General features: G+C 32.6%; 2 protein-coding genes across 2 annotated transcripts; both read left to right on the top strand.

Annotated features, from left to right (window-relative positions):
- The first annotated feature begins 9,743 nt into the window (after positions 1 to 9,743).
- Positions 9,744 to 12,046, top strand: LOC142231450 (uncharacterized). The gene is made up of 3 exons (XM_075302058.1): positions 9,744 to 10,158; positions 10,292 to 10,408; positions 10,914 to 12,046. The coding sequence occupies exons 1-3, from the start codon at positions 9,744 to 9,746 to the stop codon at positions 12,044 to 12,046; spliced, it is 1,665 nt and encodes a 554-aa protein (XP_075158173.1).
- An 11-nt stretch (positions 12,047 to 12,057) lies between these two features.
- Positions 12,058 to 14,793, top strand: LOC142231449 (uncharacterized). Its single transcript, XM_075302057.1, has 3 exons — positions 12,058 to 12,388; positions 12,530 to 12,598; positions 12,680 to 14,793. The coding sequence occupies exons 1-3, from the start codon at positions 12,058 to 12,060 to the stop codon at positions 14,791 to 14,793; spliced, it is 2,514 nt and encodes an 837-aa protein (XP_075158172.1).
- The last annotated feature ends 10,936 nt before the right edge of the window (positions 14,794 to 25,729 follow it).

Raw genomic sequence — 25,729 nt, 5'->3', positions numbered from 1 at the left:
TGCAAAGCTAAGATTTTGATTTTTTCACTTGAAAATCGAAAGAAGAAACTGTAATTAATTTACAATAGAAAGATTCTGTGGAAATTTCAATTTATGTGTGTGTGTGGGTGTGTGTGTGTTTTTTTGTATATTAAACAAGTATATACAGCAGTAAATTCGGACGGGCCGAATCTTAAATACCCATCACCATGAATCAAATATAATAGCCATCACCATGAATCAAATATAATAGTTTACTTTGAAAACTCTTCGTCGTAGTGGGTTACTTGATAATATATAGAATTGTAGGGGGTTTGATGACAAACCTTCTCCCAAGCAAGTCAGTTCCCGAAGACAAACTTAATGATTCTACCTATGAAGACCAGATCAGATTCTGGATTTATGAGAACCAATTTTGTTTGGGTTTTAGAGAAATTATAAACATATCGTGTATATGATGAAATTACGCCTTTATTTCAAATCTTAAATCTGTAGATTTTTTCCGCCATTATTTAAACAAAAACGTTAAGTTAAATCTGGAAATTCTACTTTCAGTTTCAAGCAATTTTCATGACCATGAAAGAAGTGTTTTCTTTTTTGAGAAAAGTAATTTTAGACAAGCAAAGTTTTTTTTTTAACACAAATTTTAGAGACAATCGTTGAATAAACGAAAATACTTTATAAGAAAAGGAAATCTCGTTTGTTTAAAATTTCATTATAGATTACTAATTTCCAGCAAATCGTATACAAACTACGGATTCTAGAAGCCCAAGAAATAAAGCCGGGAGATCGATCTATATTGGGGCTATACCAAAACATGGACCGATAGGCATCATTTGGTACTCACATATTTGTGATCTTAAAATACCTCCAGATTTTCAATTTCAAACAAATCTGCTAAAAATATATAGAAGCTCAAGAATTTCAGGCAAATCGGATGGTAAATATAGTTTCTAAAAGCCCAAGAAGCAAAATCGGGAAATCAGACTATATGGGGGCTATACCAAAACATGGACCGATGAGTATCATTTTCGGCACACCTTTCTATGGTCCTCAAATACCTCTAGATTTCCAATTTCAGGCAAATCGGATGGTAAATATAGTTTCTAGAAGATCTAGAAGCAAAATCGGGAGATCGGTCTATATGCGGGCTATACCAAAACATGAACCGATGGGCACCGTTTTCGGCATACCATTTTATGGTCCTCCAATACCTCCAGATTTTCATTTTCAGGCAAATCTGATAAAAACTACTGTTTTTATAAGCCCAAGACCCCAAAAAGGGAGGTCGGTTTATATGGGGACTATATCAAAACTTGGACCGATATAGCCCATCTTCGAACTTGACCTGCCTGCAAACAAAAAACGAATCTGTGCCAAATTTCGGGACGATAGCGCCATTATTGAAGGCTGTAGCGTGATTACAACAGACAGACAGACAGACGGACATGCTTATATCGTCTTAGAATTTCTCCCTGATCAAGAATATATATAAATTATATAGTCGGAAATCGATATTTCGATGTGTTACAAACGGAATGACAAACTTATTATACCCCCGTCACCATTTTATGGTGGTGGGTATAAAAATGGCTATTATCGTTTGATATTGTAGGCTATTGGTAGAATTTGGTAGATTGGTAGACTTCTTGCTGTTTTGATAGAATTTGCGAAATATTTCTCTCCAACTAAGAGGTACTCAACATAACTCCTCCAGAAATAAAACTTTGACAAAATTTTCCATAGAAAAAAAAAAATTGGACAAAATTTTATATAGAAATAAAATTTTGGCAAAATTTGCTATAGAACTAAAATTTTGACAAAATTTTTTATAGAAAAAAATTCTGAAAAAAATAGGAAAAAAATTCTGAAAAAAATTTCTATAGAAATAAAATTTTGACAAAATTTTCTATTGAAATAAAATTTTGAACATTTTTTTATAGAAATACATTTTTGCCAAAATTTTCTATAGAATTAAAGTTATGACAAAATTTTCCATATAAATAAACGTATAACAATATTTTTTGAGGAATAAACTTTTGACAAACTTTTCTATAAAAATAAACTTTTGACAAAATTTTCTATAGAAATAAAATTTTGACAAAATTTTCTATAGAAATAAAATTTTGACAAAATTTTCTATAGAAATACAATTTTGAAAATTTTTCTATAGAATAAAATGTTGACAAAATTTTCTATAGAAATACAATTTTGAAATTTTTTCTATAGAAATACACTTTTGACAAAATTTTCTATAGACTTAAAATTATGACAAAAATTTTCATAGAAATAAACGTTTAACAATATTTCTTTAGAAATAAACTTTTCACAATCTTTTCTATAAAAATAAAATTTTGACAAAATGTGCTATAGAAATAAAATTTTGACAACATTTTTTATAGAAATGTAATTTTAACAAAATTTTCTATAGAAATGGAATTTTGCCAACATTTCCTATAGGAATGAAATTTTGACAGCACTTTTTATCGGAATAAAAAAAATTGTGTGTAGAAATAAAATTTTCAACAGAAATAAAATTTTGACAAAATTTTCTATAGAAATAAAATTTTGACAAAATTTTGTATAGAAATACAATTTTGGAAATTTTTCTATAGAAATACACTTCTGACAAAATTTTCTATAGAATAAAAAAAATTCTATAGAAATAAAATTCTGACAAAATTGTCTATAGAAATGGAATTTTGCCAACATTTTTATAGGAATAAAATTTTGACAGCATTTTTTATCGGAATAAAAAAAATGTGTGTAGAAATAAAATTTTCAAAAGAAATAAAATTTGGACAAAATTTTCTATAGAAATAAAATATTGACAAAATTTTCTATAGAAATAAAATATTGACAAAATTTTCTATAGAAATAAAATTTTGACAAAATTTTCTAAAGAAATAAAATTTGGACAAAATTTTCTATAGAAATAAAATATTGGCAAAATTTTCTATAGAAATAAAATTTTGACAAAATTTTCTATAGAAATAAAATTTTGACAAAATTTTCTAAAGAAATAAAATTTTGACTAAATTTCCTATAGAAATAAAATTTTGACAAAATTTCCTATAGAAAAAAAAAATTTAACAAAATTTTCTATAGAAATAAAATGTTGACAAATTTTTCAACAGGAATAAAATTTTGACAAAATTTTCTATAGAAATAAAGTTTTAACAAAATTTTCTATAGGAATAAAATGTTGACAAAGTTTTCTACAGAAATAAAATTTTGACAAAATTTTTTATAGAAATAAAATTGTGACTTCTATAGAAAGAAATAAAATTGTGACAAAATTTTTTATAGAAATGGAATTTAGCCAACATTTTCTTTAGGAATAAAATCTTGACAGCATTTTTTATGGGGAAAAAAATGTCCACAAATCTGTCTATAGAAATAAAATTTTCACAAAATTTTCTACAGAAATAAAATGTTGACAAAATTTTCTATAAAAATAAATTTTTTTTTTTAATTTCAGCTTAAAACCATGCATTGACTAAACTACAAGTGTAGCTTAACCAACAGAGGAAAATAATGTTTGTCAAATTTATTTGGGCAAAACCCTGTAGACTGCAAGATGGTTGGATGGACGCACGTTTCGGAATTACCACATTCCACATCAGCATCCTCTACCTGCAGCAGTTCACTAAGACCAAAAGTAAACCACACTTGAACCTTCCGAAAAAAGGTTTTACATGATAGACGGCTTATGCCGAATTTATTCTGATAATTAGTTGATAGTTTTGCTGCAGGTAGAGGATGCTGATGAGGAATGTGGTAACTACGAAACGTGCGCCCATCCAACCATTTTGCAGTCTATAGAGTTTGCCCAAATAAATTTGACAAACATTCTTTTCCTCTGTTGGTTAAGCTACACTTGTAGTTTAGTCAATGCTTGGTTTTAAGCTGAAATCAAAAAATAACAACAATGATTAAAAGAAAAAAAAACAACAATAACAAAACAAAAGGAATAAAAATAAAATTTTGACAAAATGATCTATAGAAATATAATTTTGACAAAATTTTCAATAGAAATAAAATTTTGACAAAATTTTCTATAGAAATAAAATTGTGACAAAATTTTTATATAGAAATAAAATTTTGACAAAATTTTCTATTGAAATACAATTTTGACAAAGTTGTCTATAGAAATACAATTTTGACAAAATTTTCTATAGAAATACAATTTTGACAAAATTTTGTATAGAAATACAATTTTGACAACAAATTTCTATAGAAATACAATTTTGAAAAAATTTGCTATAAAAATAAAATTTTTTGTTTGGTATTAGTTTATGGGCAAAATTTTCTCCAAATTTTGGTAGATTATGTTTGGCTCGAGTGGCAACCGTGACTGTAGGTGGTATTGTATGAATAAAAGAAGATGGAGCTTGTTTAAGGGTAAAATATATATTATGTACCTATAGACCAACCGTTTAATGATATTACGACTGTCATCATCCCGAGATGACAGTCCTTTTATAACTACCCAGCAAAAAATTGAAGTTGTTTCATAAGCATTTTTTTAAGAGCATCCCGACATCATCTATCAATTTTGTTTTCTCTTCCGATGAAGTTCTTTTGGATCAACCTTTGAAAATATGCTATTTGTAAAAAGAGTAAAAAATAATGAAAATAAATTTAAAAATTTCAGGCTCGCAGGGATTTGAACATGTGTGTGACAGTAAAATTGGTAAAAATATTGTTTTTAGTTTTTGTTTTTTAAATTTCTTTATTCAAATGAACTTGCAAGACACAAATTCTAAAGCAATGTAAATAATCTGAAAACGAAGTACTTCCGTCCTATGACAATCCCGTGTAAAGTTCATTGGAGATGATCCAAATTCGCACTACTTCCGGATCACAATTTGGGAATCCAAACAACTTTTTGGGCAGCTCTTTTTGTTGCTGGCCTCTTTTGTGAGATGTAGATCCCACAAAACTTGAACGATTTGGGATTTGAAGACCAAAATTGGCCTTCAAATCGGTCTCGCTGGTCCTTAGATTATTCTTAGTTGTTTTAAGTAAATTTTCTTTAACATCTTTTCGTTCATTACAATCCAATAATTGTGTATTGATTTAACTCTAATACGATTTGATGAGAATTCTCTAATGTTTTAATAGTCTTCACATCATTGGGTTTCAAAGTTTTCCCCAAAATAATATCTTAACTAGATAAGAAAAGAAAGAAACTCTATTTGCGATGCGATGAAATACCATTTGTCGATTTTTCCAAGAATAATTGGCTGATAAACGTGATGAGTGTTTCAACACATATCAATGACGTATTAAATCTTGAATCGTGCTAACAAATAAAGACAGATAAGAAAATGAAAGAAAGAATGGCATAATAGCATTAAGTATTTACATTTAAAAGTATCTGCAACAAGGTCATACATGTGCGAGATTTCAATAGGGGGGAATAATGAAAGGTAGTGATTTAGATTAAATAGAGTGTTCGCAGGATATTGTTTTTATGAAAGCTTGTTATGTGTTCAAAAAGGTTTTAAAGGTTTTTTGCTAATTTATATAAAGAAAAATTTTAGCAAATTTCGTTTGATTCTCTGAAAATGATGGTAACCTTAATTTTCTCGTTACAGAAAGTACATTTAATGATGTCACAGCAAACTAAAACAATGCATTTTAACGGGCAGAAAAAATTCAAAGGTTGCTTGAACGTAAGATGAAGAACAAAAAAATCGTAAAAAATAAACATTATCTAGTGTGTTGCTTATTTCAATATAATTCATTGGTATAAAAGACGGATAAAAGATTTGAAATTATTCAATTTTCATTAAGTCACCATAATTCATTTATTCAACAGCATAAAAAACTCTGCTTTTCAGATCAATGGCAGCACCCTCTTTTACCGACAGTGCTGAGGATTCTCTTAATTTGTCATTAAGCCAAGCACTATTTTCCCAAAAGAAACTAACCAGGTAATATTTCGGGCAAAAAAAAAAAATACCCATCTGAAAACAAAGTACTTCCATCCTATGACAAACTATGTTAAATTCAAAATAAGCCTAATCTAACAAAATTTGGAGAAAATTTTACAAAAAAAACTACAAAACACAATCTTATTTTGTAAATTTTTTTTTCTGCAGAAAATTTTGTCAAATATGACCATTTTATTTCTTTAGAAAATTTTGTCAAAATTGTATGTCTATAAAAATTTTTGTCAAAATTGTATGTCTATAAAAATTTTTGTCAAAATTTTATTTCTATAGAAAATATTGTCGAAATTTTATTTCTATTGAAAAAGTCAAAAGTTTATTGGTATAGAATATTTTATCAAAATTTTATGTCTTTAGATAATTTTGTCAAAATTTTATTTCTAAAGAAAATTTTGTCAAAATTTTATTTCTATAGAAAATGTTGTCAAAATTTTATTTCTTAAGAAAATTTTTCAAATTTTATTTCTATAGAAAATATTGTCAAAATTTTATTTCTATAGAGGATTTTGTCAAAATTTTATTTCTATAGAAAATATTGTCGAAATTTTATTTCTATTGAAAATTTTGTCAAAAGTTTATTGGTATAGAAAATTTTATCAAAATTTTATGTCTTTAGATAATTTTGTCAAAATTTTATTTCTAAAGAAAATTTTGTCAAAATTTTATTTCTATAGAAAATGTTGTCAAAATTTTATTTCTAAAGAAAATTTTTCAAATTTTATTTCTATAGAAAATATTGTCAAAATTTTATTTCTATAGAAGATTTTGTCAAAATTTTATTTTTATAGAAAATATTGTCGAATTTTTATTTCTATAGAAGATTTTGTCAAAATTTTATTTGTATTGAAAATTTTGTCAAAATTTTATTTCTAAAGAAAATTTTGTCAAAATTTTATATCTATAGAAAATGTTGTCAAAATTTTACTTCTATAGAAAATTTTGTCAACATTTTATTTCTATAGAAAAGTTTGTCACAATTTTATTTCTATACAAAATTTTGTCAACATTTTATTTCTATAGAAAAGTTTGTCAACTTTTTATTTCTATAGAAAAGTTTGTCAAAATTTTATTTCTATAGAAAATTTTGTTGAAATTGTATTTATAAAAAAAATCAAATTTTATTTCAATAGAAGATTTTGTCTAAATTTTATTTCTATAGAAAATTTTATCAATTTTTTTTTCAATAGACAACTTTGTCAAATTAGATTCCTAAAGAACATTTTATTTCTATAGAAAACTTTGTCAAATTTGTTTCCTATAGAAAATGGTGTCAAAATGATATTTCTATAGAAGATTTTGTCAAAATTTCATTTCTATAGAAAATATTGTCAAAATTTTATTTCTATTGAAAATTTTGTCAAAATCTTATCAAAATTTAATGTCTATAGATAAGTTTGTCAAAATTTTATTTCTAAAGAAAATTATGTCAAAATTTTATTTCTATAGATAATTTGGTCAAATTTTTATTTCTAAAGAAAATTTTTATTTCTAGAGGAAAATTTGTCAAATTTTATTTCTATAGAAGATATTGTAAAAATTTTATTTCTATAGAAAATTTTGTCGAAATTGTATTTCTAAGAAAATTTCAAATTTTATTTCAATAGAAAATTTTGTCTAAATTTTATTTCTATAGAAAATTTTATCAATTTTTTTTTTCAATAGAAAACTTTGTCAAATTATTTTCCTTATAAATTAATGGTTCTTCAAGCTCGAGGTCTTTTTAAAATATTTTATTTATTATTCCCAATATTTCGCGATTACGATATTGAATCGCTTCCTCAGGGGTCTACAATAGATTTATAGAAATTACATTTCATAAATATCACAGTATTACACATTTAATAATTTAAATAAGTGTAAATCTTAATTACTTTTAGTTAATAATTTCAAATGGTATTGTAAAGGGTGATTCTTTTGAGGTTAGGATTTTCATGCATTAGTATTTGACAGATCACGTGGGATTTCAGACATGGTGTCAAAGAGAAAGATGCTCAGTATGCTTTGACATTTCATCATGAATAGACTTACTAACGAGCAACGCTTGCAAATCATTGAATTTTATTACCAAAATCAGTGTTCGGTTCGAAATGTGTTTCGCGCTTTACGTCCGATTTATGGTCTACATAATCGACCAAGTGAGCAAACAATTAATGCGATTGTGACCAAGTTTCGCACTCAGTTTACTTTATTGGACATTAAACCAACCACACGAATGCGTACAGTGCGTACAGAAGAGAATATTGCGTCTGTTTCTGAGAGTGTTGCTGAAGACCGTGAAATGTCGATTCGTCGCCGTTCGCAGCAATTGGGTTTGTGTTATTCGACCACATGGAAGATTTTACGCAAAGATCTTGGTGTAAAACCGTATAAAATACAGCTCGTGCAAGAACTGAAGCCGAACGATCTGCCACAACGTCGAATTTTCAGTGAATGGGCCCTAGAAAAGTTGGCAGAAAATCCGCTTTTTTATCGACAAATTTTGTTCAGCGATGAGGCTCATTTCTGGTTGAATGGCTACGTAAATAAGCAAAATTGCCGCATTTGGAGTGAAGAGCAACCAGAAGCCGTTCAAGAACTGCCCATGCATCCCGAAAAATGCACTGTTTGGTGTGGTTTGTACGCTGGTGGAATCATTGGAATTTAAATTTTATTTCTATAGAAAACTTTGTCAAATTTGTTTCCTATAGAAAATGTTGTAAAAATTTTATTTCTATAGGAGATTTTGTCAAAATTTAATTTCTATAGAAAATATTTTCAAAATTTTATTTCTATTGAAAATATTGTCAAAATTTTATTTCTATTGAAAATTTTGTCAAAAGTTTATTGCTATAGAAAATTTTATCAAAATTTTATGTCTATAGATAATTTTGTCAAAATTTTATTTCTAAAGAAAATTATGTCAACATTTTATTTCTATAGATAATTTGGTCAAATTTTTATTTCTAAAGAAAAATTTGTCAAATTTTATTTCTATAGAAAATATTGTTAAAATTTTATTTCTAATGAAAATTTTGTCAAAAGTTTATTGCTATAGAAAATTTTATCAAAATTGTATGTCTGTAGATAATTTTGTCAAAATTTTATTTCTGTAGAAAATTTTATCAAAACTTTATTTTTATAGAAAATTTTGTCAAAATTTCATTTCTGTATAAAATTTTGTCAAATTTCTTAATTTACAATTAATTATTATTCGAGCTTTATGGACAAATTAGATTAAGGAACTTGATCAATAGAACCATTGAAATGAAAACGCCTGTTACAAATCCTAGACTGTACATGTTTCAGTTCGGGTGAATGAACTTTTCCACAGCCTTTAGTATAGATCTGGCTGGGATAGATACCTCAATTTTGGGCCCTTTATACTAACTTATGGACAAAACATTTGGGAATTTTCCTCTTACAAATTGAATCAACAAATCTGAAATAATCAAATTACAATTTATTGCTAGATGCCATTGGATTGAAGAAAGAGAAACGTCTGAGTGCTGCTTTCACATTGCGCGGACTGGTGTATGTAATGACCAATACTTCAGATGAACCTGTCTGCATCCTAAGTGAAGATGATCATAATAAACTTTTTCCTGGAACTAATTCAAATTAAATACAAATTAACATTTATATCTTTTGAAAAGCGTAATAATAATAATTGGTATTATATTCTAAGCACTAAATTCTCTAATATTAATATCACAAATTTTAATGTAAAGTGTAATTTACTTATAATTAATTTATTTACTTTCTTCATAATTATTGGTCTTGTTGAACTGTGCTCTGAATCTTGTATAACCTCTGCATTTATAATTGATGTTGAGTGTACCCAATAACACTCAATCATGGTCCAGAGATGGAACTGCAAATATGATTAAAATATTATCCAGTCAGCATAGTGGTCTCCACATATGTCATATTAACGCACAGAGCCTGTATAGGAAAATGGATGAGTTCAGACATATCTTCGAGGGATCCCCAGTTGATATAGTCCGCATATCCGAGACCTGGTTTGATGACTCAATTACCGATATGATGGTGTCGGTGATGGGTTATGAGATTTTTAGAGTAGATCGTAAAGGTTTTGCAGGGGGAGTAGCTATTTACATGAAGAAGGGTTTAAACTGCAAGCCTAGGTTTACTTCCGACGGCATCGAATCAATAGAGTACATTTTCTTGGACATTTGCTCTCTCGATCGGACAGTTCTGATTGGGAGTGTATACCGACCCAGTAAGTTCCCATATTATGTTACCGCAAAATGTACCTGAAGTAATTCGTACATTGAAACTTTTATTTGGTCGCCCTGAAATAATAATGAATACACTTCTTCAAAAACTTCGTATGGAATGTGCACCAAAATCAGATAATTTAGATAGTCTCATTAATTACGCTATATCAGTGCGAAATCTTTGTTCCACTCTTGAAGCATCTGGGCTAGAAAGTCATAAAAACATTCCCATGTTACTACAAGAATTAGTAGGTAAGTTGCCTTCGCAAATAAAACTGAATTGGGCTCTTTATATCTCGCATGATAATGCCGATATATCTAAGTTTTCGAAATGGTTGTTCGATTTTCGGAGACGCATTGCTATAAGTAGTTATAGGTATATTTCTTAAATAAGGGTAAGATTCCAGATCCTGTTTTAGTACATTCTGCATTGGTAAGGAGAGATTTTTAACGGTCCTTACATTAGACAGTTCATATTTTTTAGACATTTCTTTGCATCCCGATATGAAGACATCGACTTGTAGAGAATCTTCCTCTACACGGCTTGTTTCTGAAGTCCATTTTAAACATAAATTTTTGGCTTCGCCCTCTAAACCCAGTTGATCGCAAATATCTCTTTGTAGCAATGTTGCGTTGGAACCGTCATCTAAAAAGGCAAAAATCTTCACAGACGTGTCTTTATTGTGCAATATAACAGGTACAATTTTAAAGTAAGTCTTGTTTTCGATTGTTGTACCTGTTATATTGCACAATAAAGGCACGTCTGTGAAGATTTTTGCCTTTTTAGATGACGGTTCCAACGCAACATTGCTACAAAGAGATATTTGCGATCAACTGGGTTTAGAGGGCGAAGCCAAAAATTTATGTTTAAAATGGACTTCAGAAACAAGCCGTGTAGAGGAAGATTCTCTACAAGTCGATGTCTTCATATCGGGATGCAAAGAAATGTCTAAAAAATATGAACTGTCTAATGTAAGGACCGTTAAAAATCTCTCCTTACCAATGCAGAATGTACTAAAACAGGATCTGGAATCTTACCCTTATTTAAGAAATATACCTATAACTACTTATAGCAATGCGTCTCCGAAAATCTTGATCGGCCTAAATAATAGCTATGTTTGCAACTCTTTGAAGACGATTGAAGGAAACAGAAATGAACCAAGCGTAACAAAGACAAGGTTGGGATGGGTTATTCACGGTGGTAATGAGGTAAGCATGGAAAAAACAGTTGGTTTCCACAATAAAGAATATTGTCATTGTGATGATGAAATTGAGAAATTACAAAGAGTGGTTTCCGAATACATGTCTTTGGAAAATGTCGGCTGTAAATATGAACTGGTTTCCGAAGAAGAAAAGCGTGCTATACAAATTTTAGAAAAAAACACTCATCTTGTAGGTCGTAAATTTGAAACCGACTTGCTTTGGAAAGAAAATATACCTGTTGTTCCTGATAGTTTTTCAATGGCAATGAAACGACTTCAGTGTCTCGAAAAAAAGGCAAGTCTTGAACATATACAAATTATTACTCAACAGATAGATGATTTGGTGAAAAAAGGGTACGCTCGGAAAGTAGGTAAAACCGAGGTTCTAGAAGGCGTTACATGGTACCTTCCAATATTTACGGTAACTAACCCGAATAAACCAGGGAAAATTCGATTAGTATGGGATGCAGCAGCAAAAGTAAACAATACTTCTTTGAATTCTATGTTACTTAAAGGACCTGATTTGGTGACTCCTTTATTAACTGTTCTGCATGGCTTTCGAATTGGAAAAATTGCAATTTCAGGAGACATAAAAGAAATGTTTCATCAGGTTCTAATTCGTAAAGAGGATCAAGGCGCTCAAAGATTTTTATGGCGAAATGCTGAAAACAGGAACCCTGATATATAGTTATGCAAGTTATGACTTTCGGAGCGGCATGTTCTCCAAGTTCTGCCCAATATGTTAAGAATACGAATGCTATGGATTTCAGCGTCCATTTCCCAAGAGCCGTTGATTCTATTTTGAACCACAACTACGTCGACGACCTATTGGATAGTGCAAGTAACGAAAGTGAAGCAATATCTCTGGCAAAGGAAGTATCATTTATACATGGAGAAGGTGGTTTTTTCATAAGAAACTGGAAGTCAAACTCTAAGTTTGTTCTAGAAAATCTAGGTGAATTAGAAGAAAAAAATCATGATGTACCAATCGCCAATAGTATGGTTGAAATGACTATAGAAAAAGTGTTAGGTATGTGGTGGTCCACATCGGATGATTGTTTTACATATAATTTGCAAATGAACCGAGTCAATCAAGCAATTCTAACTGGGATTAAACGACCCACCAAAAGGGATATGTTAAGAACATTAATGTCCATATTTGATCCATTAGGGTTCCTTTCAGCGTACGTAGTTTTTTTGAAAATATTGCTGCAGGAGGTATGGAGAACTACTGATGGAGGTATGGAGAACTACTGATGGACGGATGAGGTAAACGATGTGGTATATAACAAGTGGAGACGTTGGCTCGAATCACTTCCAGATATTGAAAATGTCAAGATCCCTCGTTGGCACTCAATAACGCCACAAAGTTCAGTTCAGTTACACGTTTTCGTGGATGCCAGTGAGCAAGCTTATGCAGCGGTGGCATATTATCGTGTGATAACTCAAAACAAAGTTACCGTTTCCTTGGTAAGTGCGAAGGTAAAAGTTGCTCCTAAACAGCCATTATCTATTCCACGCTTGGAGCTAATGGCAGCAGTGTTGGGAGTTCGTCTCGCAATTTCTATCTGTGATGTGCCGAACATGAAACTCGAAATGCGTTGTTTCTGGTCTGACTCACTCACAGTATTAAGTTGGCTTAATGCAGATCCAAAAAAATACAAACAATTTGTCATGCACCGTATTGGAGAAGTACTGGAAAACTCTAAACCGTTTGAATGGAGATATATACCTACGAAAAATAATGTTGCAGATGATGCAACAAAATGGAGCAATAATTACAAATTTGACATGAAACATCGTTGGTTTAGAGGTCCACCTTTTCTATATATGGATGAACTCAGTTGGCCTACGAAATTACATAAATTTAAGAATACTTCGGAAGAACTTCGACCCCACGTCAATTTGATGCATATAAATGTCGCAGATAATAAAATAATTGAATTTGAAAGATTTTCTACTTGGAAAAGACTCACTTTAACAGTGGTATATGTGCCCAAATTCATACACAAGTTAAAAATGAAGATGCTTAAATCAAGAAACATTGAATACATTCTCCCTGAGCTATCAAAATTGCACTACATGGCCGAAAATAATATTTACCAGTCAATTCAACGTGAAAATTTCAGTGAAGAATATGCAATCTTACAACAATGTGGAAAAATACCTAAGTCAAGTGTACTGTATAAATGTTCGCCGTTCTTGGATGAAAATTTGGTAATTCGATTGGGTGGAAGAATCGATTTAGCTCCTATTGCATCGGAAAATGCTAAACGACCTGTCATATTACCAAGGAGTAACTACTGTACTCAGCTAATAATAAAACATTTCCACACCAAATATCATCACATTCATCATGAAACCTGCTTGAACGAGCTACGACAACGTTTTTATATTCCAAGGCTACGGGTAGAATTGAAAAAGGTACGGAGAGAATGTCAGCATTGCAAAAATCAAAATGCCCTGCCTGTTGTACCTGAAATGTCCTCGCTACCAAGAGCCCGTCTTTCGGCATTTACTCGACCATTCTCGTTTGTCGGAGTTGACTATTTTGGACCCTTCTACGTTAAAGTCGGTAGACACCAAGAGAAACGGTGGGGAGTGATATTTACATGCCTTACAATAAGAGCGATACATATTGAAGTAGCTCATACTATGACAACGGATAGTTGTATAATGGTAATACAGAACTTCACAGCTCGTAGGGGCATACCAATTGAAATTTATTGCGATAATGGAACTAATTTAAAAGGAGCGGAGAAAGAGTTGCGAAATGCATTAAAACACGTAGATCACGAAAATATCGCTGATAAATTTACAACTTCTTCAACATCGTGGCATTTTAATCCCCCAGCATCGCCACACATGGGGGGGAGTTGGGAGCGTTTGATAAAATCTGTCAAAAAGGTCCTTCATCAGATTTTGCCGCATTTTGTCTTTAAAGACGAAACATTATACAATGGATTTTTGGAATGTGAGCGAGTTATAAATTCAAGGCCTCTAACCTACGTCGATTTAGAACAATCAAGTGATGAAGCTTTAACTCCCAACCATTTCCTTTTGGGTTCGTCGGATGGGTGTAAGCCCTTGGGCAAATTTTCACACGATGACTCATTACTTCGTAAGAACTGGAGAAAAATGCAGTATTTTGCCGACATGTTTTGGAAAAAATGGGTAAACGAATATCTTCCTACTATAACTAGACGGACAAAATGGTTTGAAAAATGTAAACCTCTTGAAATAAATGATGTGGTTATAGTAGTTGATGCCAATCTACCACGAAATAGTTGGCCGAAAGGGATAGTCCAGACAGTATATAAATCAAAAGATGGAAATATCCGAAGTGCGGAAGTAGTAACAGAAGGTGGCATTATACATCGACCCGTTGCCAAATTAGCGAAACTGGATGTTAAGCGCTCTGCTCCAATTGGTTAAAACGATGTTTTAACGAGGGGGAGAATGTTGCCGACAAATACCTGTTTTACTATTTTCTTTATTCATCACTATACCATTGAACAAAAAAAATATTAGTTTATTTGAATTATTGAGTTTAACGTCAGTTGGAAAAAATATCAGATTGAGAAAACTATTAATTTTGAAGTTAATTTTACAAAATAAATAAATTTGAAGATTTACTCTCAAGAATAGTTACTTTTATTTCCAACAGATATGGACCATTTCATGTGGCAAGTGGAAATCTTTTCAACACAATTCGATGAAATTGTGATAGCAGGTGACTTTAACAGCAATCTTCTTGCGAACCAACAATTAATAGGAGATATGAGAGCTCTTAGAATCCGGAAACTCATTATCAAGCCAAGTTTTTGGTTCCACCGTATTTTTTCCCTTCAGAAAACAGTATTTTATCAAAAGACGAAATTCCTTTTTTCCATTTTTTTCACAATAACAAAAGTTGCTTCACAAAAGACGCTCTATCTCACAAACTAATTGACTTACAGACGTCAAATTTTGACACGAATCATTTGAAGGTTGTTACTATATAAAAATAATATGCATTTAATACTAACGACGACATTTTAACAAAATTTCGTATAGATATAAAATTTTGACAAAATTTTGTCAAAATGTTATTTCTATAACAAGTCCATGTAAATTTGGATCTAAATTTGCACTACTTCCGTATCACAAGTCAGGAATCCGCACTACTTATTTGGAAGTTCTTTTTAGTGCTGGGTCAATATAGCTGAGCTGAATTACAACCACAATTGCCTCTCGAGTCCAAAATAATCTACCAAAAGTTGGAGAAAATTTTACCAAAAAACTACCAAACAAAAAAATCTTTTTTTGCAAAATTTTACTTCTATAGAGCATTTTACCAAAATATTATTTCTTTAAAGAAATTTTGTCAAAATTTAATTTCTATAGAAAATGTTGTCAAAATTTGATTTCTAACAAAATTTTGAAGTACCTCTTAGTTGAAGAGGAATAGTTTGTAAAATCTACCAAAATATCAAGAATTCTGCCAATCTACCAAACGGTGGCAAACGTGATTACAACCCATATTCCAGGGAAATAACTAAGAATTAACTTTTTGAAATATATATAGAAGCCGTAAAATTTAGTCAAATGTAAATAATAATTAAAGGTCAGGTACAATATGTGTGGTTACGAATTCAACTGAGCATTTATGTAAATTATTGAAAAAATTAATTGGGGCATATTATTTGACCAAATGATAATTAAAATTTCCCAGGTATCATCGTCGTTTGAATATGAATGCGAAATAGTGTTAACCACGAAATTTCAAGTTATGTTGTCATAATTTACAAACATCGTAGTAAAATATATATTTTTGTTTTATTTCAATGATTATAATGATATATGCAACATTTCACAAAACGACCACAATTATTTACAACACTGAGCACAACCACAATGAATATTTTTGGACAATCTCAATGAATGAATGGTGGTGCCATTCCTCATGAACTGGCCAATAGAGCAGATGGCAGTGTGCAAAGCAGAGCGTGGATTTCCATATGAACCAAAAATATTATCTTCTTAGATTGAAAATTTTTCAAATAGATTGAATATCGGGCGTTCAAAAACGAACTACTAAAATTATATCGAAAGGAATTTTATTACAATTTTTTTATGCCAACTACCATCAAAACTCCTTAAATTCTATATATTTTCAAAAAACCGCTAAAGGGTGATACGGTCAAAATTTGGTCAAGGGAAAACGGGTGTAAATCGGTGAAATCGTTTATTTAAAAAATCATATTAAATTTCTTTTTATACCCTCCACCATAGGATGGGGGTATATTAACTTTGTCATTCCGTTTGTAACACATCGAAATATTGCTCTAAGACCCCATAAAGTATATATATTCTTGGTCGTGGTGAAATTCTGAGTCGATCTAAGCATGTCCGTCCGTCCGTCCGTCTGTCCGGCTGTCCGTCCGTCTGTGGAAATCACGCTAACTTCCGAACGAAACTAGCTATCGACTTGAAACTTGGCACAAGTAGTTGTTATTGATGTAGGTCGGATGGTATTGAAAATGGGCCATATCGGCCCACGTTTACGTATAGCCCCCATATAAACCGATCCCCAAATTTGGCTTGCGGAGCCTTCCGGAGCAGCAAAATTCATCCGATCCGGTTGAAATTTGGTACGTGGTCTAAGTATACGGCCTCTAACAAACATGCAAAAATTGGTCCATATCGGTCCATAATTATATATAGCCCCCATATAAACCGATCCCCAGATTTGACCTCCGGAGCCTCTTGGAGGGGCAAAATTCATCCGATCCGGTTAAAATTTGGTACCTGATGTTAGTATACGGTCTCTAACAACCATGCAAAAATTGGTCCATATCGGTCCATAAATATATATAGCTCCCATATAAACCGATCCCCAGATTTGACCTCCGGAGCCTCTTGGAGGAGCAAACTTCATCCTACCCGATTGAAATTTGGTACTTTGTTTTAGTATATGGTCTCTAACAACCATGGAAAAACTGGTCCATATCGGTCCATAATTATATATAGCTCCCATATAAACCGATCCCCAGATTTGACCTCCGGAGCCTCTTGGAGGGGCAAAATTCATCCGATCCGTTTGAAATTGGGTACCTGATGTTAGTATACGGTCTCTAACAAGCATGCAAAAATTGGTCCATATCGGTCCATAATTATATATAGCTCCCATATAAACCGATCCCCAGATTTGATCTCTGGAGCCTCTTGGATGACCAAATTCATCCGATCCAATTGAAATTTAGTACGTGGTGTTAGTATATGGTCTCTAACAACCATGCAAAAATTGGTCCATATCGGTCCATAATTATATATAGCTCCCATATAAACCGATCCCCAGATTTGACCTCCGGAGCCTCTTGGAGGAGCAAAAGTCATCCGATGCGGTTGAAATTTGGTACATTTCGTTAGTATATGGCCTCTAACAGCCATGTAAAAATTGTCAAATTTTATTACTATAGAAAGTTTTGTCAAAATTTCATTTCTATAGAAAGTTTTGTAAAAAGTTTATTTCCATAGCAATGTTTGTCAACATTTTATTTCCATAGAAAATTTTGTCAAAATTTTATTTCTATAGAAAATTTTGTAAAAAATTTATTTCTGTAGAAAATTTTGTCAACATTTTATTTCTATAGAAAATTTTGTCAACATTTTATTTCTATAGAAAATTTTGTCAAAATTTTATTGCTATAGAAAATTTTGTCAACATTTTACTTCCATAGAAAATTTTGTCAACATTTTATTTCTATAGAAAATTTTGTCAAGTTTTTATTTCTATAGAAAATTTTGTCAAAATTTTATTTCTATAGAAAATTTTATCAAACTGAATTATATACGTATTTAATCGGCCTTTTTTATACCCACCACCATAGGATGGGGGTATATTAACTTTGTCATTCCCTTTGTAACACATCGAAATATTGCTCTAAGACCCCATAAAGTATATATATTCTGGGTCGTGGTGAAATTCTGAGTCGATCTGAGCATGTCCGTCCGTCCGTCCGTCCGTCCGTCCGTCCGTCTGTTGAAATCACGCTAACTTCCGAACGAAACAAGCTATCGACTTGAAACTTGGCACAAGTAGTTGTTATTGATGTAGGTCGGATGGTATTGCAAATGGGCCATATCGGTCCACTTTTACGTATAGCCCCCATATAAACGGACCCCAAAATTTGGCTTGCGAGGCCTCTAAGAGAAGCAAATTTCATCCGATCCGGCTGAAATTTGGTATATGGTGTTAGTATATGGTCTCTAACAACCATGCAAAAATTGGTCCACATCGGTCCATAATTATATATAGCCCCCATATAAACCGATCCCCCGATTTGGCTTGCGAGGCCCCTAAGAGAAGCAAATTTCATCCGATCCGGCTGAAATTTGGTACATGGTGTTAGTATATGGTCTCTAACACCCATGCAAAAATTGGTCCACATCGGTCCATAATTATATATAGCCCCCATATAAACCGATCCCCCGATTTGGCTTGCGAGGCCCCTAAGAGAAGCAAATTTCATCCGATCCGGCTGAAATTTGGTACATGGTGTCAGTATATGGTCTCTAACAACCATGCAAAAATTGGTCCACATCGGTCCATAATTATATATAGCCCCCATATAAACATATCCCCCGATTTGGCTTGCGAGGCCTCTAAGAGAAGCAAATTTCATCCGATCCGGCTGAAATTTGGTACATGGTGTTAGTATATGGTCTCGAACAACCATGCAAAAATTGGTCCACATCGGTCCATAATTATATATAGCCCCCATATAAACCGATCCCGCGACTTGGCTTGCGAGGCCTCTAGGAGAAGCAAATTTCATCCGATCCGGCTGAAATTTGGTACGTAATGTTAGTATATGGTCTCTAACAACCATGCAAAAATTAGTCCACATCGGTTCATAATTATATATAGCCCCCATATAAACCGATCACCAGATTTGACCTCCGGAACCTCTTGGAAGACCAAAATTCATCTGATTCAGTTGAAATTTGGTACGTGGTGTTAATATATGGCCTCAAACTCCCATGCAAAAATTGGTCGATATCGGTCCATAATTATATATAGGCCCCATATAAACCGATCCCCAGAATTGACCTCCAGAGCCCCTTGGAAGAGCAAAATTCTTCCCATTCGTTTGAAATTTGGTACGTGATGTTAGTATATGGTATCCAACAACCATGCAGGAATAAGAAGTTTTAAGATACCACAACCCAAGTAATTCGATTGTGGATGACAGCCTTTAGTAGAAGTTCCTACGCAATCCATGGTGGAGGGTACATAAGATTCGGCCTGGCCGAACTTACGGCCGTATATACTTGTTCAAGTTCAATTAGTATAAAATTCAGGAAAAATATTCAGTTAGGCTTTCGCTTTTCCAAATTCGAATTGCCGGGACTCACGCTTGACAGAAAAGAAAGCAGTCGTTTATTCAAACACGCTTTCACGTAAATTTCTTGGTTGACAGTCCCAGAAGCTATGAAAATGCTGCTTTTCAAGCCACAGGTACAGATGGCTTTTCAAACCAGATATTTCTTTGCGAACTTTGACAGTTTTATGTGCTTAAAAATATCTGCTACCTTTCCCCTTCCTTTTGCCGTATAAAACTCCTGTCCCGGAATCTGCTTGTAGTCGGCTTTGACGTAGGTTTCGTCGTCCATTACCACGCAGTCAAACTTGGTCAGCATCGCCGTGTACAGCCTCCGGGATCGCTCTTTGGCCGTCGTATTTTGTTTATCATCGCGATTTGGAGTCACTTCCTTCTTGTAAGTCGATAGTCCGGCTCGTTTTTTGGCTCGATGCACGGTTGTAGACGATACACCCAGCTTATTTGCGGCATCTCGGAGAGAGAGGTTAGGGTTTCGCTTGAAACTACCGGCAAATCTCTTTGTCGTCTCAGCGGCTTCCGGTTTTCGATTTCCCCCCGATCCTGACTTCCTGGCTGTCGACAGACGTTCCCCAAACACTTTAGTTACATTTGTAACGGTTGATTTGGCAACTTTTAGCAATTTTGCCAGCTTTGCGCGGTAGCTTTTCGCGATGCACGAGCAAAATTTTGATACGCTGCTCTTCTTGCTTGGACGGCATTTTGACAACTGAAGAGTGAATTCCAAAATCAAAATGGGAGCAACATTCTACACACACACACACCTTCAAAATGAGGGGTGGTCAGGTTTTTTAAATGCAAAATTGAAAGAAATACGTCAAGTTTATATTGACCAAATTTTGACCGTATCACCTTTTACAACGAAGAGTGAAAGCTTTTATAACTAGTTTTAAACTAAACTAGTATATATATTAATACTTTCTACATTCTATGTTTTAAACGAATGATTTTTCTTCCCTCTATCTGCTTAGTGCTTAGATTTCCCATAAAAATTTTATATACATTTCAAATATTGGCAATAAATCATTTTACTATCCTAATATTTTCGAAAACTTTAAAATACCAACACACACTAGCAATGAAGAGGCTTCTTACAGTTGGCCAATAAATCCCATGGCAAATGTCATACCGCCATCATTTTGGACATTTTTATCATCTTTCGAAACATTCTAATAGGGAATTTGGGAATAAACTTTAGAATTTTTTGAAATGATTACATTTAAATTACACTAAGCCATATTTGATTACAAAACAACACAAGAAAAGGGATTTTTTGTGACATTTTCTCTGACTTAATAATATACGAGGAGAAACAGTTACTAAAGGGTTTGGAGGTGGCAGACACGTGTATGACTTTCTAAGACAAAATCTCTTCGGAAACATTCTCTAAGGAAATAAATAAACATATGATTATGGTTAATATTTAGAAACAAAAGAATTAAATTAGATTTCTGGAGACTTAAACATTATCTTGCAAAAGACATTCACACATTCATTATGGGGTAGTTGAAAAAGTATCACATATGATATTAGAAAGTTGACATAGTAAAATACATTTCATTGCAAAAAGGCAAATTCGGAGAAGTTGAAAAAAATTAGAGCTATTAAAAATTAGGGTAACAGATTTTTCGGGAACAAGGACCCTCCTTTTACCAGCCTTTTATTTTTAAAGAATAGTGAAAATAGCGATTTATTTACAGGGAATCCGGGGAGTAAAGGTTATGAAAATACAGGGTATCCGATTTGTCGATATGTGGTCTAACGTAAAATATGGTTCAACCACATATCACCTACTCATACTGTCAGATATACCGGAGAAATATGCCTTACATCCCCCTCTTAGTCAAAAGTCGATTTTTATACCCACCACCATAGAATGGTGATGGGGGTATAATAAGTTTGTCATTCCGTTTGTAACACATCGAAATATCGATTTCCGACTATATAAAGTACACGGATGAAAAAGACTGTTTTTCATATGTTTGACTATAAACATTATATGTTTGGAACACAAATTTTTAAACACAATATTTTTGAGTGCAAGCATATAATGTTCATAAACTAGCATAACATGTTTGGGACATATATGTTAATATGTTAGAACATATTATGTTTGGGACATAAAATGTTTGTAAATATAATATGCTTGAATGCAAACATATATTAATTTAGAAATAGCCTATAAACATATATGTGTTTAGTAGCTTGGAGCGCTATTTAACAGGGAGCGATATTGAATTAAGTTGATGGTTGTTGCTTGTTATTACAAAATTAACATTTTATTTTTCCTTGGGCAATTGATCAGCTACTTCTTTGATCCTTACAAACTGTGTGGTCCGCTGTTCGAATCCCCGTCCGGCAAAAGGTAAAATTAAAATAAAAAAAATCATACAATTGAATAATTTCTTCTACAATGTTTGTATTACAGAAAAAGGTGCTAAGAACTAAAAAATCTCGTGGAAGTGAGAAAGATGTGGGGGAATATACAATTGGGCAGAAACAAAATTTTGAGCATTCAGGTCGAAAACCTATGTTGTTAGCACCTATATTACCTGTTTATTTTCATAATTCATTATGATTGTAAATATATAAATAAATAAATAAAATTTTGAGCACAATATTGTTTGGGAGAATTTTTTTTAAGCATATAATATTTTTGGGTGCAAAATGCTTCCAAACATATTATATGTTCACATTATAACATATTGTTTTTTGGTAGACAACATTATTGAATTTGGATGCAAAAATACAAAATGTTTGGAACTTAGACTACCCAAACATATATTGTTTAGACCAATATGCTTTCAAGGTTAGGTTAGGTTAGGTTATGTGGCAGCCCGATGTATCAAGCTCACTTAGACTATTCAGTCCATTGTGATACCACAGTGGTGAACTTCTCTCTTATCACTGAGTGCTGCCCGATTCCATGTTAAGCTCAATGACAAGGGACCTCCTTTTTATAGCCGAGTCCGAACGGCGTTCCACATTGCAGTGAAACCACTTAGAGAAGCTTTGAAACCCTCAGAAATGTCACCAGCATTACTGAGGTGGGATAATCCACCGCTGAAAAACTTTTTGGTGTTCGGTCGTAGCAGGAATCGAACCCACGACCTTGTGTATGCAAGGCGGGCATGCTAACCATTGCACCACGGTGGCTCAAACATATTATATATTGGAAGAGATCAAACACATAAATGTTTGGGCAATACCCAAAAATATATATGCTTGAAGCAAAATATGTTTGGGAGTATATGTTACAGAAGCGATTTTTTGTGAGCGTGTATATAAATATATAAGCATGTCCGTCTGTCTGTCTGTTGTAATCACGCTACAGCCTTCAATAATCGTCCTATCGTCCTGAAATTTGGCACAGATTCGTGTTTTGTTTGCAGGCAGGTCAAGTTCGGTCCAAGTTTTGATATAGTCCCCATACAAACCGACCTCCCGATTTGGGGTTTTGTGCTTTTAAAAACCGTAGTTTTTATCCAATTTGCCCGAAATTGGAAATCTAGAGGTGTTTTAGGACCATCGAAGCGTGTGCCGAAAATGGTGCATATCGGTCCTTGTTTTTGTATAGCCCCCATATAGACCGATTTCCGGATTTTACTTCTTGGGCGTCTAGAAACTGTATTACAACCCGAATTGTCAGAAATTGGAAATCTGGAGGTATTTTGGGATCATAAAGAGGTGTGTCCAAGATGGTCCGTATCGGTCCATGTTTTGGTACAGCCCTCATATAGACCGATTTCCAGATTTTAATTCTTGGGCTTCTGGAAACTTTATTTACGATTTGCCAGAAATTGGAAATCTAGAGGTGTTTTAGGACCATCGAAGAGTGTGCCGAAAATGGTGCCTATCGGTCCTTGTTTTGGTATAGCCCCCATATAGACCGATTTCCTGATTTTACTTCTTGGGCGTGTAGAAACTGTATTTACAGCCCGAATTGCCAGAAATTGGAAATCTGGAGGTATTTTGGGACCATAAAGAGGTATGTACAAAATGGTCCGTATCGGTCCATGTTTTGGTAAAGCCCCCAGATTTTATTTCCTGGGCTTCTGAAAACTGTATTTACTATCCGATTTGCCTGAAATTTGAAATCTAGAGGTATTTTATGAGCAGAAATAAGTGTGCACAAAATGGGATGTATCAGTCGATGTTTTGGAATAGCCCCCATATAGACCGATCTCCCGATTTTACTTCTTAGGCGTCTAGATGCTGTATTTTCTATCCGATTTGCTTGAAATTGAAAATCTTGAGGTATTTTAAGACCACAAATAGGGAAGTCGAAAATGGGGAGTATCGGTCGAGGTTTTGATATAGCTCCCATATAAACCGATCCCCCCGATTTGGGGTCTTGAGCTTCTAGAAACCGTAGTTTTTATTCGATTTGCCTCAAATTGGAAATCTAGATGTACTTTAGGACCACAAATAGGTGTGCAGAAAATTGGGTGTATCGGTCCATGTTTCGGTGTAGCCCCATCTCGCAAATTTACTTCTTGGGCTTCTAGAATCCGTCGTTTTTATCCGATTTGCCAGAAATTAGATATCTAGAGGTACTTTAGGACCATAAAAAGGTATGTCGAAAATGGTCCGTATCAGTCCAAGTTTTGGTATAACCCCCTTATAGACTGGTCGCCCAATTTTACTTCTTCGGCTTCTAGAATTCATAGTTTCTTCCCAATTTGTCTGAAATTGAAATTCTAATGGTATTTGAGGAATATTAAGAGGTGTGTCGAAAATTTTGAGTATTGGTCCATGTTTTGGTATAGCCCCCATATAGACCTACCTCCCCGATTTATTTCTTGGGTTGCTAGAATCTATAGTTTTTATCCATTTTGCCTGGGAGCCACCGTGGTGCAATGGTTAGCATGCCCGCCTTGCATACACAAGGTCGTGGGTTCGATTCCTGCTACGACCGAACACCAAAAAGTTTTTCAGCGGTGGATTATCCCACCACAGTAATGCTGGTGACATTTCTGAGGGTTTATAAGCTTCTCTAAGTGGTTTCACTGGAATGTGGAACGCCGCACAGTGGGTTGAGCGGTAGGCAAAGTGGCGATTAATTCAGGAAAGCCGTAATTTTAAAATATTGTTATTTTTTATTGAAGGATATTCATAAATACATAAAAAGGCATAACTAGAAACAAAAAAAAAATAAAAATTGTTGTTTTAATCTTTTATGGCCTTTTTTGTATTTTGGAAAAAGTGGTCTTATATCACAATTTTCGCTGTAACTTTTCAAAGAAAAACGATAAATTAGGAAATACAATTGAAAATTAGAGCATACTTAATGTGCTTTTAGAAAAAAAAATGTTCTTAAAAAATAAAAATTAATAAATGTTTAATCTGTATTTATATACCCAAAATTTTAAATTAAAATCCGATTTTTTTCTTCAAATTCCGTAATTCCACATATTTACAAAAAATTACATTAGAAAATATTATTATATCTTATTGATCAATATTCATAAAAAACATAGTATAAAAATAAAACAAACAACCATTAAAGGAAAAAAATAATTAAAAAAATATAATTGTACGGTTTTTTTATTTACTTCATTTCATTAATTTTAAAAGTATTCATAATCATCATTTACTTCACAACCATTATAAAATTAATTTACTTAATAATAATAATTTTCTTCTTAATCATCATACAATTCGTTAACATAATCTTCATCTTCATTATCTTCATCATCTTCGTCACCATTATCATTTTCATTTTGGGTAAGAATAAGTAACTCCAATGGAGTCTGAGGCATTTGCTGCATTTTCATTTTGCAACTCTTCCTCTTGCTCGAAATAAATGGATCTGAACTTAGAAGAAATCTATTAAAGACGTCTATCTTGTATTTTCCCGACTGAATTTACGGGAAAAGTGCTCCCTATAGCGTTTGAAGTCCTTATTTCTGGCTTCCTGAGATTCTTCAGTTAGCTTACGAAGCTTTGTAAGTAATTTGGAATTAATTAATTAATATTTTTTCGTG

The sequence above is a fragment of the Haematobia irritans genome, chromosome 3, assembly GCF_050003625.1.
Source record: "Haematobia irritans isolate KBUSLIRL chromosome 3, ASM5000362v1, whole genome shotgun sequence".
Lineage (NCBI taxonomy): Eukaryota > Metazoa > Arthropoda > Insecta > Diptera > Muscidae > Haematobia > Haematobia irritans.
Note: the sequence above shows the minus strand (reverse complement) of the source record. Positions and strands in the feature narration are given on the sequence as shown.